This window comes from Littorina saxatilis, linkage group LG4 (genome assembly GCF_037325665.1).
Source record: "Littorina saxatilis isolate snail1 linkage group LG4, US_GU_Lsax_2.0, whole genome shotgun sequence".
NCBI lineage: Eukaryota > Metazoa > Mollusca > Gastropoda > Littorinimorpha > Littorinidae > Littorina > Littorina saxatilis.
The window spans coordinates 24,973,111-24,989,325 of NC_090248.1; the positions used below are offsets into that span (position 1 = coordinate 24,973,111).

At 45.0% G+C, this 16,215-nt stretch overlaps 1 protein-coding gene across 1 annotated transcript in view; it reads left to right on the plus strand.

Moving 5' to 3' along the window:
• The window catches only part of LOC138964304 (uncharacterized), a 37,274-nt gene extending 21,063 nt beyond the window's left edge, over positions 1–16,211 (plus strand). Inside the window, exons 9-13 of the mRNA XM_070336220.1 lie at positions 11,123–11,262; positions 12,455–12,539; positions 13,032–13,090; positions 13,688–13,786; positions 14,327–16,211. Of these exons, the coding sequence (XP_070192321.1) occupies positions 11,123–11,262; positions 12,455–12,539; positions 13,032–13,090; positions 13,688–13,786; positions 14,327–14,407 (464 nt within the window). The 3' untranslated portion in view covers positions 14,408–16,211. The remainder of the gene's footprint in view (positions 1–11,122; positions 11,263–12,454; positions 12,540–13,031; positions 13,091–13,687; positions 13,787–14,326) is intronic.
• The last annotated feature ends 4 nt before the right edge of the window (positions 16,212–16,215 follow it).

The window sequence follows — 16,215 nt, forward strand, 5'->3', positions numbered from 1 at the left end:
CTGTATCTATATGTTTTTGGAATCAGGAACCGACAAGGAATAAGATGGAATTGTTTTTAAATCGATTTCGGAAATTTAATTTTAATCATAATTTTTATATTTTTAATTTTCAGAGCTTGTTTTTAATCCAAATATAACATATGTATATGTTTTTGGAATCAGAAAATGACGCAGAATAAGATGAAATTGTTTTTAAATCGTTTAATAAAAAAATAATTAAATTACATATTCTTACTCCCAATCACATATTGCATTTGACTACGTCTGAGATGCTAGGTACTGAAAACGCTTACCCATCTAACACAACAAGGGGAAGCAAACCCATCACCAAAAAGGCAAACGTAGCCATGGTAACGAGAGGGTATCCCGGGAGTTACCTCCCCTCTAGTGGATACCACGTCACTTCCTACCACACACGTGGCAACTCATACGATCTTTCAGCGTCCTAGAGAGAGGGTGTCCTGATTTTTTCGCTGACAGTGGCTATCTTGGTGAGACTTCTCACCTGCCTGCCACGTTTTACCTGTCTTTCACCTGTGCGGGCTCCAGTTGGTGAGCCGTTCTTGTTTTGGTTTGTTGTTTGCAAACGTCCTTTCTGTGTTGTTACTGATAGTTCGTCCGTGGGACTTGTGTTATCAGTAGCTGTTGCGTGCCGCCATTTGTATTTTCGTTAGCTTTGCTGATGTTTATTGTTTGGCATGTACCGGTCTTGTCTTCTCATGTAGTTGCAAGCTCGGTAGTTGTGTTCGTTGCACGTTCTTTGTTTTGTTTGTTTACTGAGTTTTCTGTCCGTTTTGAACGTACGTTTTTTCAGAAAATTTTTGTCTTGCCTTGTTCGTTTTGGTTAGTCAGCATGGCTGACTCAGACGAGCGAAAGGGGTTAAGGCCGACGTTAGGGGTAAGGTAACAAGCCCAAGTCGTCCTCTGCTTAGCTAGGTGTTGGGGCTTCTTACGAAGCCCTCAACACTGTTTTTTTTTCGGTGACTTTTTCTCCTCCGAGTTCGACTACTGCTGTACGTCTAGCTCGTCCGTTGTTTCGCCGCCTTCTTCTTTGTTGGCTCCGGATTAGGGGGCTCTTGGTCCTCTTTGCTATATATCTCTTGTTTCAGATATCCGATACATTGGCCAGCGGGAGATGCAGCGCTCTTCCGTTTTTCGTCAGCTCTGCGCTACCTTCCTCCTTTGTGGTTGTGCAGTCCCTTGCTTTGCTAGCTGTGGCTTCCGGTTCTGGAGTGCAGCTTCCTGCCTCTGCCGTTTCCGCCTTCTTCGCAGGCCATTCAAGTAAGTTGACCTGGTCCCACAGCCCTCGTGAGGCGTCGGGACACTCCCTGCCGGGAGACAGGTCAATTGGGCAGAGTCACTCTCTGCATTCTACTGGTGACTCGTCCTCCCGTTTCGGCTTTGGACGTTGGTAACCAGTCTGTGCTTTATGCTAGCGTCAGTCCCAGCCAGAATGTCTGGGGCTTTGATGCTCAGCAGCAGCTTCCGTTTACGGTCGCCGCATTTCCGGCTTCGGCCGGAAGCACAGGTCCTTCTCTCACTTCCCGCTCAGCTTGTGTGGTGAGGGTATGGATCACAGACTGGCCTCCGGGCTTTATGGCTTCCGGCCTCAGTCTATGCAGTCTTCGTTTCCACTATCGGCGGTTTCGGCGGCTGCGTCTTTCCGGTTTCGACCGGAAGTATAGGTCCTCCTCTCACTTCCCGCTCAGCTTGTGTGGTGAGGGTATGGATCACAGACTGCACGGCTCACGAATTCTGCCCAAAACCACCGCTTAAGTTTGTCCAGCTGCATGCTGTAATTTGACCCGCCAGGCTAGTGATAAGAGCTGAGGCTGGCAGCCAGTGTTTCTAGGTCACTCCTTGGCTCTGGAATTTGTTCTGTTTTCTGTATTGAGGAGTACACTGGTCTGCTGCTGTCTCCTGTGTTTTCAAAGTGGATTATCTTCTACATCACAGTTGTTGTGCCGATATCAATTGCTGATTCCAATTGCTATGTGTGTGTGTTTTATAATGTGACTGACAGATTTCCGACAACACCCTTTAGAGTAATGTAATTTAGACAGAAGTATAACCTGTGTATAGTCTATTTTCTGTGTTGTGGAGTATACTGGTCTGCTGCTGTCTCTTGTGTTTTCAAAGTGGATTATCTTCTACATCACGATTTTTGTGCCGATATCAATTGCTGATTCCAATTGCTATGTGTGTGTGTTTTATAATGTGACTGACAGATTTCCGACAACACCCTTTAGAGTAATGTAATTTAGACAGAAATATAACCCGTGTATACGGTCTATTTTCTGTGTTGTGGAGTACACTGGTCTGCGGCTGTCTCTTGTGTTCTCAAAGTGGATTCTCTTGTGCATCACGATTTGTGTGCCGATATCATTTATGATTCCAGTTGCTTGATGTGTGCTCTATAGTATGTGACTAACAGATTTCCGAGAACACTCTTTAGCATAATGTTATTGAGACAGAAATAAAACTAGCGTATAGAGAAGCTTCTGTACAAACATGGATACCACAGTGTACTGGGAATCAAGTCATTTAGAAAAACTGAATGCTCTTTGTAGAATCTGTGGTGAAAGATCTCAAAGAAAAAGGGACAGCAACCCTGCTAAATTATGTGTTAACTTTGCCTCCTACTTGAAACTTTATCATGGAATTGTCATTAACAAAGACACTGACGGGATCTTATATTCCAAGACAATGTGCATTAAATGTCATTCGAGGCTATATATGTTGAAACGTAGGCCATGTTCATCAGGAAAAGCACTCGAAACCGCATCTTCTGCCCTGGATAAGAGCACCACAATTTGGACCTTGTTTGACAGCTCTGCCAGCATCGATGACTGCAGTGTGTGTAGCCAATTCAAACAGCTGGGAAAAGGCGGTCGGCCTTTGAAACCCGATCATAGCAGCCATGTAGGCCTACTTGTACAGCAGAGTTGCCAGAGTGACAGTGTCAGTGATGTGACTAGCTTTTCACCTCCATCTGCCTCCACCCCTTCTAAGAGTGACAGTGTCAGTGATGTGACTAGCTTTTCACCTCCATCTGCCTCCACCCCTTCTGAGCCAGCAACTGTAACGTCACCGAGCCTACCCCCTGACCCTTCCCCTTCTACCCCCACCGCCAAAACAGTTGTTGAGGTGTGTCACACGCCTGCCAAAGAGAAAGTTGCCAGAGTGTTTTTTTCAACTGCAAACCCAGCAACTGTAACATCACCGAGTCTACCCCCTGACCCTTCCCCTTCTACCCTCACCGCCAAAACAGTTGTTCAGGTGTGTCACACGCCTGCCAAAGAGAAAGTTGCCAGAGTGTCTTTTTCAACTGCAAACCCAGCAACTGTAACGTCACAGAGTCTACCCCCAGACCCTTGCCCTTCTACCCCCACCGCCAAAACAGTAGTAGAGGTGTGTCACACGCCTGTCAAACGTAAAGTGGCCAGAGTTTCTTTTCCAACTTCAATGACCTGCGCTACCAAGTCTTTCACGGCTGCAAAAACCATACGGAGCATCCAAGAGTTAAATCTTCCATTTACAACAGCAGAAGAGAAGATGTTCACAAAAATGTGCAAATTAAAATTAAATGCTTCGGGAGACAAACACACTGTTGAATGTCGAACAGGAGGACAGAGTATTTTCCTAAAAAAAATAGTCAAACCAAGAAAGTCCTCAAGGGATGCAAAATCCCCTCTCAGAAAAAGGAGAGCAAATCGAATGACTAAACTGAGGCAGGAAACAGCAGGGGCATCATCAGAGGATGCAGTTCGGCAACATGGAACAGAACTGAAACTTACGACGAAACAAACAAGGAGGCAGATACTCGAAACAGCAGGGTGTGGACAAGTGCATTTAACAGCAAAAGAATCGGCAAGATTAAAAACCAAACTTGAACTTAGTCACACCAAGCATAGAGAACACCGAAAACTCATGCGAGGCAAAGGCATTCTTCTCAGCAGTGAAAGAGAAGAACGAGCATACCAAGCTGAATCGATATGTGGCGAGGTAACAGTTGATCAGAACGCTGTCTTTTTCTACGACAAAACGCTAGACACAGAAGCAAAGCGAAATGTGCCTGTTGCTAAGATAGAGGATGTTCCAGTCTTTGTTTCTAATCTCCTTGATCAGCTCAACAAAAAAGGGCGACTCACATGGCATGACGACACCATACCCAGTAACGAAGTATGGGTGAAAGTAGGAGGTGATCACGGCGGTGACAGTTTTAAACTCGTTCTCCAAGTCATCAATGTTGACTCTCCAAACTCAAAGGAAAACACGTTTATGATTTGCTTGGTGGAATGCAAAGACAATGTCAGGAATCTCCGATCAATACTTCATCCATTCAAGGATCAACTCACCACTCTATCCAACATGATCTGGCATGACAAGAAAGTCAAGTTGTTTCTTTTTGGCGACTACGACTTTTTGCTGAAGCTCTATGGACTGTCCGGCGCACAGGGCGTTCATCCATGTCTGTGGTGCCAAGCTACAAAGCTACAAATACAGAGAGCCCCATCCAATAGACCGTCTGCTGTACCCAGGACATTGAATAACATCAAGAAAGATCACAACAGATTCAAGAGAGCAGGAGGACGGAAAGTGACTGCACAGGCATTCAACAATGTTGTGACAGCACCGATATGGGACATTCAGCTGACACAGGTAGCTCCACCATACCTTCACCTGCTGCTGGGCATAGCAAAAAAACATCACGACTTGCTCGAGAAAAAATGCCACACTTGATGAACAAATTGCAGTCGCCCTTGCCAAAGAAAGCCAATTGGACTTGTCAGAAACTACACCGCAGTTTCAGAGCTACGTTAAATCGTTAAATGTCATCCAGGAAAAGATGAGAGAAAAAGTAGAGCTAGAAAGGGAAGGAACACGCGTAGTATTTGCACAGACGACACAATCTGCTGTCCCCACAGACCCACAACACAACGCTTCCAAAGACCCGCAAGAGTTCTATGACGCTGTACATGCACTGGATGTCGAAATTAAGACACTGAAAGAAGATCAAAGTGGACTTCAACTTCGCTCTGGGCCTGTCACAGCAAACCTAGAAGATGTTTTAAACCAACATAAGATAGTGGTTCAAGCCTTCCACAGTCGCTCATTTATCGGCAACCATTGTAACAAATACCTGAAGCCAGATGTTTACACAGCCATATGTGACAGCGTTGTCAAAAAAACGTTTGAGCTCACTGACAGCGAAGAGCTTCACAATACAGCCCAGGACATTAGAGACGAGTTTTTACAACTCAACCGTTTATATTCTGAAGTCCATCAACTGCTCTCCCACAAACGGCCCATTGAAAAAGAAACAATTCCTGAAATAGACAAGTTCATTTCCAACTACATGCAATTCTACAGGACCACATTTCCCCAGGTAAACATTGTCCCTAAACAACACATTTTGGAGACACACTGCGTGGAATGGATCAGCAGGTGGGGATTTGGACTGGCGCTGCACGGAGAGCAGGGAGGAGAACAGATTCACGCCACTGTCAATCAACTCAAGCGAAGATTCTGGGCGATCAAGAATGACAGCGAACGTCTGGCATTGATCACCAAAGAACAACACATTCTTTCTTCTCCTGCGATGCAAACTACTTCCAAGAAATTGAAGAAATAAAAACAAAGAAAAGAAAAAAAGGTGCTGTTGACTATTGTAAATAATGTAACAGGAGAGAGTACAGGTCAACACATTGTTTGTATATATATCCAATAGGTAACTGAGTGCAAACCAACATCGGACAGTAACATTTCTGGTAGCTAATAGTAATACTAGGCGAATAAGGAGTGGATAAACCAGTGGCACAAAGAACTGACAAACGGCCTTTGGCTCGCTGACTGTCTGTGTGAACCGACACAAAACTGGAGTACGCGCCGCAGACAGTGGGGAACCAGTCTGTTTATTGACCCCGACCTCCACAGCGCTAATGGTGTGTTCTCCAAAATTTAGTGAGTGATTTGTAGAGAGGCTAAACTGTAGTCACGCTAGTACCTAATTTCTTCTATCAAAAATCTTACATGCCCCACACAGCTTGGGTGGAAGTTAGTGCTTGTTTGTGTTGTGTGCATGTGACTGTGCTGTAAGACGTGTAGAATGCATGCATTATAACGGGCTTAGTGCAAATCACGCTCACATTTCTCCAGGAGTGTTTGGTGTCTATGTAAACTGTGTTCACTGGACTATGCGATGAGATCAAGAGCGTTGCAACTGCATGAATGGGAAGATTATTTTATCTATGAAAACAAAGGCAGTGTGTTTCCCCGCGCAGACTGAAAGAGCAGTATCAGCCCGCTGACGGCTGCGGTATCGCGTGACAGCGTGCTCCCCGCTGGCAGCTCGCAGGCCGCTCAGGAGATTAGATCTGCGGTAGCGCAGCTGGTGTTGCTAAAAGTAAAGAGGCAAGCTATGCGCGGCCGTGACTGGCCTCCGGGCTTTATGGCTTCCGGCCTCAGTCTATGCAGTCTTCGTTTCCGCTATCGGCGGTTTCGGCGGCTGCGTTTTTCCGGTTTTGACCGGAAGTATAGGTCCTTCTCTCACTTCTCGCTCTGTTTGCGGTGAGTTTATGGACCACAGACTGGCCTCCGGCCTTTTTGGCTTCCGGCCTCAGTCTATGCAGTCGTCGTTTCCGCTCTTGTGGTTCCGGCGGCTGTGTTTTCGGTTTCGGCCGGAATTATAGGTCCACCTACACACGTACGCTGCAGCTGCCGTGTATGGCGGGACCGTAGACTGGCCTCCGGGCACGATGGCTTCCAGCCTCAGTCTTTGCAGTCTTTGTTTCCGCGGTGGCGGTTTCGGCGTCTGCGTTTTCGGGTGGTTTGCGGCCTGTTGGCAAGAACTCCTGTTGCAGGTTCGGACTTTGTTGACTGGCAGCGGCGGCCGTTCCCGGTTTCGGCCGGGATAAACGGTTCCGGTTTCGGCCGGAAGTATAGGTCCACCTACACACGTACGCTGTAGCGGCGGGGTACGGGGGATCGCAGACTGGCCTTCGGGCTTTATGGCTTCCGGCCTCAGTCTATGCAGTCTTCGTTTGCGCGGTGGCGGTCTCGGCGGCTGCCTTTTCGGTTTTGACTGAAAGCGTAGGTCCACCTAAACAGATTCGCTTTGACGCTCGGTTTTGGGTGGACCACACACTGGCCTTCAGGCTTTCTGGCGTTGGCCTCAGCCTCTGCAGTCTTCGTTTCCGTTGTGACGGTTACGTCAGCTGCTAGCCGGCTTCGGCCGGGTTTGCTGTTCTTCTTTTTGGCAATTCCTTTGGATGGCAGGGAGAAGGCAACAGTGTCTGGCAATAGGCACTCCTTCACTTGTACGCCCCGTCGTTGGTGGTAGGAGGGGCCGCAGACTGGCCTCCTGGCTTTATGGCTGCCTGCCTCAGCCTACGCAGCCTTCGTTTCCACTTTCTGTGGTTTCGGCGGCGGCGTTTCCGGCTTCGGTCGGGTATGCTGTTCCTCTTTCTGTCACTTCCGGTGGGACGTCAGAGAGGGAACAATAGCAGCCGGCTTTCAGCACTCTGTGCTTTGGTCAGGGCAGTCAGGGGTCGGAGGGGTGGTCTACTTACCCTTTTCCTCATGGTCAAGGGATGAGGGAGGTCCTTTTCTGGGTTACGGTTTTCCGGTTTCCGGGTATTCCGTTCTTCCTCCCACCGCTGGGTTTATGGCTTCGGCCTTTGTCCTTTGTAGTCCACTCTGAGGTTCAGTTGGTGGTCAGCGAAGGGACATGGTCGGGATTTCCGGCAAGGCTCAAGGCTTTTCTTGCAGCCGTGGCGGACGTTACTTCCCGGTACCCTCCTTTTGGGAATATTAAGTCTCTCACCACATGGTCACTCTGTGGCTGTGCTGGGGTTGACCGGAGACTGGCTTCCGGGCTTTTCAGCTTCCGGCCTCAGTCTCAGCAGCCTTATTTTGTGCATGCTGCTACTTGGTCGGTTTGCATTTCTGGCTGTGGCTGGATATACTGTTCCTCTTCTTTCCGGTTGCTTTCTGGGAGAAAGGAACGGCTGCCGCTTTCGGGCGGTCCAGCTCCTCGGCCGGGGTAGTTGTCTCGTCACCTTTCCGGTGGGAGGGGCTTCTGTCTATTCCGTCCCGTTGTCTTGGACGTCATTTGGCTGTTTCTGACTCGCTGTCAGTCAGGGTATCAGCTAATACGATGTTCCGGTACGCGCGTTTCCGGTTTTCCGGTTATTCCGTGTACTTTTTCTGCCTCTGGTGGATGTGACTTCGGCATTTTCTTTCGCTCGGCCACTCTGACTTCAGTTGGTGGCTAGAGAAGAGACATCTTTTGGGGTTTTCCGTAGCAGTGTGAGCGGAGATCAGGTGCTTGATCCTCGCTTCTCTGCCCTTCGGGGTTACGGGTGCCCGCCCTCAGGCGGCGAACAGTTGTTTCAGCCACGGGCTGCTGCTTCTGTCGCACTTCCGGCTGGCCGGAGAGGTGGTTCTCTTACCGGCGTCTTAGTTACGTCAGGGTTTTAGAACAACGATTGACCTTTGTGGTCATTATTGTCTGTCGCTGGGTCCGACTCTGCCTGTCTCAGCGATCAGACTTGTTCTGGTGTTTTGTCCTAACTTAAGCTGTTCTTGAGTTGTCCTCGGAGGTTACATTCAGTTTTCTGAGGGGGCGTTGTCTTTGGCAACGTAGGTCGGAGGAGTCATCCTTTGTGGCTTACCTTCTCTCTCAGTTTTGGCCAGTCCTCTCCTTCTGGAAGGGGGGAGCTGGCTAATGTTCCTATTTTCTTTCGTTTACCTGCGTACGGCGGGTACTTCGGAATTATGGCTGTCCTACGGACATTATGGCTTTTAGTCTTGACCGGTGCGATTGTCTCCTGCATTTCGCAGGTAGCTATGGCATTTCCGGCGCCTGTGTCGGCAGATTTCTAGGCTTTCTGCATCCTCTTTCTGAGGTGAGTCAGTACGACTTCCGTTCGGTCGGGTTTCTTGCTACAGTCACCCTTCTATCACAGGCTACTATGTTTATGGTGTTGGCCCGTTGGCTCAGTGTTTGTCCCTCAGTCTTTCAGACGTGGACAGGCTTTTTCGGGCCTTTCGCTCAAACCCAGGAGGGCTCTTGATTTGATCTGGGATATAATTTCCAGTCTTTTCCTGAGACCCCTTGTCTCGGGAGTCTTTTGGCTGGTCGGCTTCACGCTTTGTCTGGTATGCTTACCAGTCGTGTTTTCGGCTTTGGGTTCTTGATTCGGTTTCAATTACCTACAAGCGGACTGAACTGCGAGCTCTATGGCTTGGGGGCCATTTTTTGTCATGGTTACTGGTCACTCTAGGCTTTTGCCCTCTGTGACTCCCGCACTTTCGGGTGCTTATGCTTGTTGCAAGTATCGGCTTCCTCGTACTATCCCTTTCTGCTGTGGCACGAACGGGTAGAGGATTTCGGGTTACCATCTCTTTTGAGAGCAGCAGGTCTGCCGTTTACGGCACCCTTCTTTAGCATGCGTTAGGGGTGACGATGTCAAAAGATCGCAGTCAGGGTTTTTCCTGTTTTCTTGCGTCACTTCCTAAGCGTACCTTGATCGTTTCTTGGTTGGTTGTACTCTAACACAGAGTAGCAGACAGTGTGCTAAGGGGGGGTGAGCGTTTCTTCACGTTCTTGGAACTTTCGGAACGCTTATGCTCTTTTTGAGTTTGTTTATCATCGGGTCGGACTCTGGTACTTTGTACTCAGGTCTTTCTCTTTCTTTTTGCGCGGAGTTTGGTCGCTCTTCTCTGGAGCTGACCTATATCGCTCAGTTGTTGTCGGGGTTTGGCATAGCCTTCCAACAAGAAAGGGGGGGGGGGGTCAGATTGTCTTCCCCTCCTCTTGGCTCGGGTTCATGTAATCCAGGGCTCTTCTTCCTCCCTGGGCCTCCTTCTTTACGGTCCGGGGAGGAAGGGTTGGGCACAGCTTTCTGAAGGTGTCTCTAGCAAGTTTGGTCTAAGCGACATCCTGGCTGTCTTTCAGGATTTTCTCTGGCCCCTTTCTGGCTTGTTGGCAGGGGGCCAGTTCCTGGTAAGGGTGTTAGAGGGAGTTAGAATTTTTCTTTCCCACTGGGCCCTTCATGCCTTTTTGGGCAGCGGGCCAGTTTCTGGCAGGGTTTCTAATGGGAGTTGAATTTTTTCTTTCCCACCGCCTTGTTGATGTTATCTGCAATATGTGATTGGGAGTAAGAATATGTAATTTAATATAAAATTTCTAAAGTAAATTTTCATTTGATTAATATACTTACCCCAATCACATAGTGTAGGCCCGCCCGCCTGCCCCGCTTATGGTTTGAGTTTTCTTCAAGTCGTATGAGTTGCCACGTGTGTGGTAGGAAGTGACGTGGTATCCACTAGAGGGGAGGTAACTCCCGGGATACCCTCTCGTTACCATGGCTACGTTTGCCTTTTTGGTGATGGGTTTGCTTCCCCTTGTTGTGTTAGATGGGTAAGCGTTTTCAGTACCTAGCATCTCAGACGTAGTCAAATGCAATATGTGATTGGGGTAAGTATATTAATCAAATGAAAATTTACTTTAGAAATTTTATATTTTAATTACAAGTTTCCGATTTTTAATGACCAAACTCACTCATTAGTTTTTAAGCCACCAAGCTGAAATGCAATACCAAACCCCGGCCTTCGTCGAAGATTGCTTGGCCAAAATTTCAATCAATTTAATTGAAAAATGAGGGTGGGACAGTGCCGCCTCAACTTTTACAAAAAGCCGGATATGACGTCATCAAAGGTATTTATCGAAAAAAAGAAAAAAACGTCCGGGGATATCATACCCAGGAACTCTCATGTCAAATTTCATAAAGATCGGCCCAGTAGTTTAGTCTGAATTGCTCTACACACACACACACACAGACAGACAGACACACATACACACACACACATACACCACGACCCTCGTCTCGATTCCCCCTCTATGTCAAAACATTTAGTCAAAACTTGACTAAATGTAAAAAGAGGGTCTTAAAAAGGAGGGAGTCTTAAAATGGGGGTCAATTTACAAAGGCTATGAACAGAAAATCTGATTAAAAAAAATGTCTTAAAATGGGAGTCTTATTAGATTAGGGGTCTTAAAGGGAGGTTCCATAGTACATGCTTGAAAGCTAACAGAAGATGGTGACTGTGGTCTCAGGTGTGGTGGAAGCGTGGCGATTGGGGGCACAAGACTACTTCACCACCACAGGGACCAACTTCTACACAGACATGGCCAGACTGTCAGCATCACTGGGTCTTGCTGTCACACACAAATCCGCTGTAGCTTTTGCTAGTCTGGTAAGTGTTGCATGCAAAGACACAGTAATTGAGTCCTTGATTCAGTGGGTTATTTTGTTTTGTTTTCTTCCTTCCACATACAGTCAAACCTGCCCTTGTGACCACCTCTCAAAAGCGACCATCGGCTCACAAAGACCACTCTGAACAACCCAATACGAGTTTCTTTCTATAGAAAGCACCTTTCCATCGCGACCACCTGTCGATAACAACCATTTTTGGTCAATTTCTTGGTTGGTCGTTACAGACAGGTTCGAATGTATAAACTGATTGCTGTTTTTTTTCTCCATCTGATTATAAACGGCCCCAGTTTATGTATGTGAGAGCAATATTATTTGAAATGGCATCTGCCTGAGGGCATGAAGACACATGGAGTCCCACTTTTCTGTTGCATGGCGTGAGGAAATCGATTAACCACGTACATGCTAAATCAAATGCAAACAATGGGCGGTTCTGGTGAGGTTATGCCCCCTCTTTCTTTCGGCTGGTAACTGGCGCCACCTCACGGCAAGATCACACGAGAAAGGAACAAAAACTTGCATTGGTCCCAAATAGCATATCGGTTTGGTAACAATTCGTGTGTAAGTCGTGCATTTTATACGGTAAACAGACAATGGTCGGTTCTGGTGAGGTTATGCCCCTTCTTTCTTTCGGCTGGTAACTGGCGCCACCTCGCGGCAAGATCACAGGAGTTGTCTCGCGTTATTACCCCAGAAGCGCTCATTAAACCGATACCATCTAGGATGCCATTTTGGACAAGTTTGAAGGTCAGATTCGTCAGAAAATTTTTGCAAAAAAACCCCAAAGGGAACAACAGATGTTTTAGATAGAATCTGTTCAAGGACGTGTACCTTGTGAGTGGTGTCATCATTCCAAAACACTAATCAAAGTGTGTGTGGCTCTGAGGGCAAGTATAGACAGTAGGTTTTTTGTTTTACTTTTGATATTTTATGTTTTTGGAGAGCCAGAAATCTTACTTTTTTTTTAATTTTTTTTTTTTAGAAATCTTCTTCAGAAATCTTACTTATAAAAAGATACTGGTTTGGAAAATGGCTAGCATGATCACTGGATATAAACTATCCCTTGCAAGATTTAAGCTATCCCTTGCAAGTTTTAAACTATCCCTTGCAAGATTTTCTTTTTCAAGGCAACTTTGTAATGGACACAGAACTGACCTTGTTCTATGCTTTTTCAGGTTCCTCGTAAAGATCATGAAGTTGTGATTATGGCTCCAACAGCAGGAAAAGACTTCTTTGAGATGGTCTACTTCGTACTCAGAGGTGAGAACTTTCAACTGGGGGAAAAAAATACTTCTTATAATTTCAAACACTGTTTCCAGAATCTTCGTTTGTAATAGGGTAGGTAATTTTGTCTGAGCGTGAGAGTTTTTTTGTTTTTTTTAGCCATCTGTGTAAGTGGGTAGGTAAGTGGGTGTACAGTATTTGGTTGTGTTTAAGTGGGAGAAGTTTTCCCCTTTTACATTAATTGTCATGTGTAAAATGGTACGAATAGGTATTTGATTGTATCTTAAGTGTGAGCTGAGTCCAGGAGCCGGTATTGTTGCTAGTTATAAATGTAAGCACACAAAATGTGGAAAGGTAATACATTGTTGTAATTTTGGAAGTACCAGTGAATGTACAATGACAACATTTTATTATGAGCAGTGAAAAGTAAAATCAAAAGTTCCAGACAAAAAAGTCCAAAACATATGAGGACATATGTTTTGCTTGAAATTCAAAATGTTAAAAAGTGTTTTGTGTTTGGACTTGCAGCATTTGCAGATGATCTTCACAAGTACTGTTTCTCTATGGGCCTGGCCTATCCTGCATTGGTATGTAATGCAATATCTTTGTTCTTGTATGTGCAAAAGAATTGCCCTCCCCGAGTATCTTTTTCTGTTTTGTGGCAGAGTTTGTACATCAGTATTTATTTTAACTCAGACATTTTTTGTCCTCCATTTGTTTTAATAATACAATGGAACCCCCTTTTAAGACCTTACAAATCTGAGAAAATCAAAGCAGGGAGTGTTAAAATGGGGGTACATTTACATAGGTTAAGAACAGAAAGTCTGAGTAAACAGGGTCTTATAAGGAAGGGAGTCTGAAATGGGGGGGGGGGGGGGCGGTGGTCTAAAAATGGGAGTTCCACTGTACCATATTGCCTTTCTGACTCAACTTATTATTTCAGACATTATCAATGAAACTTTATTGTTTATCTCCCAATATAGCTGCAGCAATCGTTACAGATATTTAAAAATAAAACTGAGGGACATGGGTATTGTACAATATGTATGGACACTGTGTGTGTGTGTGGAATGCTGCCATTTTAAGAGTTGTCTTGAATGTTCCTCTGATTCAGCGTTCGACCTTCTTCTTCTTCAGCGTTCGACGTTCCTCTGATGTATACCTTGAGTTGATTTTGTCTTTAGGACGGTCTAGAAGCTTTGATTCCAGCGTACGCTCGCATCATAACGCGCGGCGTGGTGACAGACGTACGAGCAGACATGAGTTCTCTGGAACTGTTTGCTGTGAGTTCCCTATTATTTTGTTTTTGTCTACCTGATTCAGTTTTCAAGTTACTTTGGGTAACAAATTACGGCGTAACTTTGGGTAAAATATTACGGCGTATCGGTAGCAATTTTGAAGCGGGTGTCCTAGTGAAATAGTTTCTGTTGATTTTTCTTCACTTCTCAGTTGTGTTAGTGCCCAGTGATCATCTGAAGAGTTTGATCAAAGGACTGGTGTCTTTCTGTTTACCTACAACTGTATGACCTGTGTTGATTCTCAGTCAAGTGGGCAGCCATTTTCTGTATTTGGAGATTGACCGACAGGTAGCATATGCAGAACTAGGGTAGATAAATCATATGACTGGACATGGTAGTTTTAAAACAGATCCACATGTGTGTGAACGCCTCACACAAAAGATATATAATTAGTATTGAGCTGATCTAATAGCAGCTTAGAAAATCAAAAAAGGTAGTTACAGGAATGGTGAACTACGACACAACGAAACACTTGTTTTGTGCCTTGAATGTTTGATACAATGTGAAATCTTGTTTTTGTTCCAGGCCACAAACGTGAATATTGATCCGTTTGAAGTGACAGAGCTGGTGCGAAAGTCCGCAAAGATGAGGAGGAAAGTTTTCTGATCTAGTTTTCTAGTCGTCAGGGTATTCTTTGCCTTGCCAAGCATTGCGGTGACACTGCTGGATTCTTCATTTTATTTAAGCATCATCGTGACAACATGGAAGCCATCCGTTTACTGTGGGCAGCAAAGAGATATTGCGAATTTTATTTTTTATTAATTTATTTATTTCCATAAAGCATCAGCATGACTGTTTGTTGTTTATAACTTGTTCAAGTATCAGAATGAAACTGTGATTCATTACAGTTTGGGAGTTTGCAACTAAAGCTGTCGATTTTCTTAGGACCAGCGGTAGGACATTCTTATTATTACCAGAACTTTGGTAACGAAAAAAATAAATCGGCAGAAGCTGATGGTATTCTTTTTGCTTGAAGCATTGGATAAAAGATGATTTGAAATTCACCGAGGTGCTCTTCTACCATGTTTTGGCTGACATATCAATTTGCAGAGGTTTTATTTTTAATGGATTACGCAAAAGGAGACTTATGGGAAAAAAGTATTCTTTAGTTTTTGTGTAAGCAGTTCAGAATAGGGGCGGGGATATAGCTCAGTTGGTAGCGCGCTGGATTTGTATTCAGTTGGCCGCTGTCAGCGTGAGTTCGATCCCAGGTTTGGCGGAAATTTATTTCACAGAGTCAACTTTGTGTGCAGACTCTCTTCGGTGTCCGAACCTCCCCGGACTTACTTATTTATATTACACTACATTGGGTGTGCACGTTAAAGATCCCACGATTGACAAAAGGGTCTTTCCTGGCAAAATTGCTTAGGCACAGTTAATAATTGTCTACCTATACCCGTGTGACTTGGAATAATAGGCCGTGAAAGGTAAATATGCGCCGAAATGGCTGCAATCTACTGGCCGTATAAAATTTCATCTCACACGGCATCACTGCAGAGCGCCTAGAACTGTACCCACGGAATATGCGCGATATAAGACTCATTGATTGATTGATTGAGAATATGCCTTTTGATGATGTTTGGTGGATTTCTAATCCTTGTGTCTGATGCTTATTTTTCCTTGTGGAAATGCATCTTTTTTGTGTTTGCTTGTGTGTGTTTTTATTTATATTATTGGTGCAATTGCATTGAAGAGTTGAGTGACTTGGCATGAACTTCAACTATTTATGTTTTATCAACCTGTCGTGGATGGTTGATTTCTGTTATGAAGCTGTTTAGTTTTACGTTGTTTCGTTTATTGCCTGTGAGCTCAAGTCAGTATTTTTTCTGACTTCTGCTTGAGATCAAAGAAACTTTTCTTGTTCTTGAAAATGGGGGTAAAATCTGTTGCTCAATTTAAAAAAAAAAAATACTATAATCCTTTTTCATGAGAAATTGTGTCAAAAGAACACTGTTGTTATTGGAGCAGGGTAATTGAAGCTCTTCTGAGATTGTTGAAAGGAATTTGTCCTTTTGGGAAAATTCAATTTTGGGGCAGTTTGACTGTCATTGATCTTGAAAAATGTACATCAACTGATGTGATGCCATATTGGAGAGAAGAGGATAAGTGGGGTAATCATTTTGAATTTTTTTTTACATTTTTTATTGGGAGGCTGCACACATTGCAGCATAACAAGACCTAAGTATTTGCAATGGGGTCATTTAGAATTCCACTATTGTTATCTGTCATCTTTCTTCTCTTGAAAAAGTGAGTGATGGCCGGTTCACCACACTTGATTTAAACAATGTTTTATTTCCATTTACTTGACATTTACGTGCATTCATAAATATGAAAAGTAGACCACACTTCCCTCAAACATTTGTGCAAAACTGTTCAGGCTTGTGACAATGGAAAATAAAGAGGCATGTGTGCGG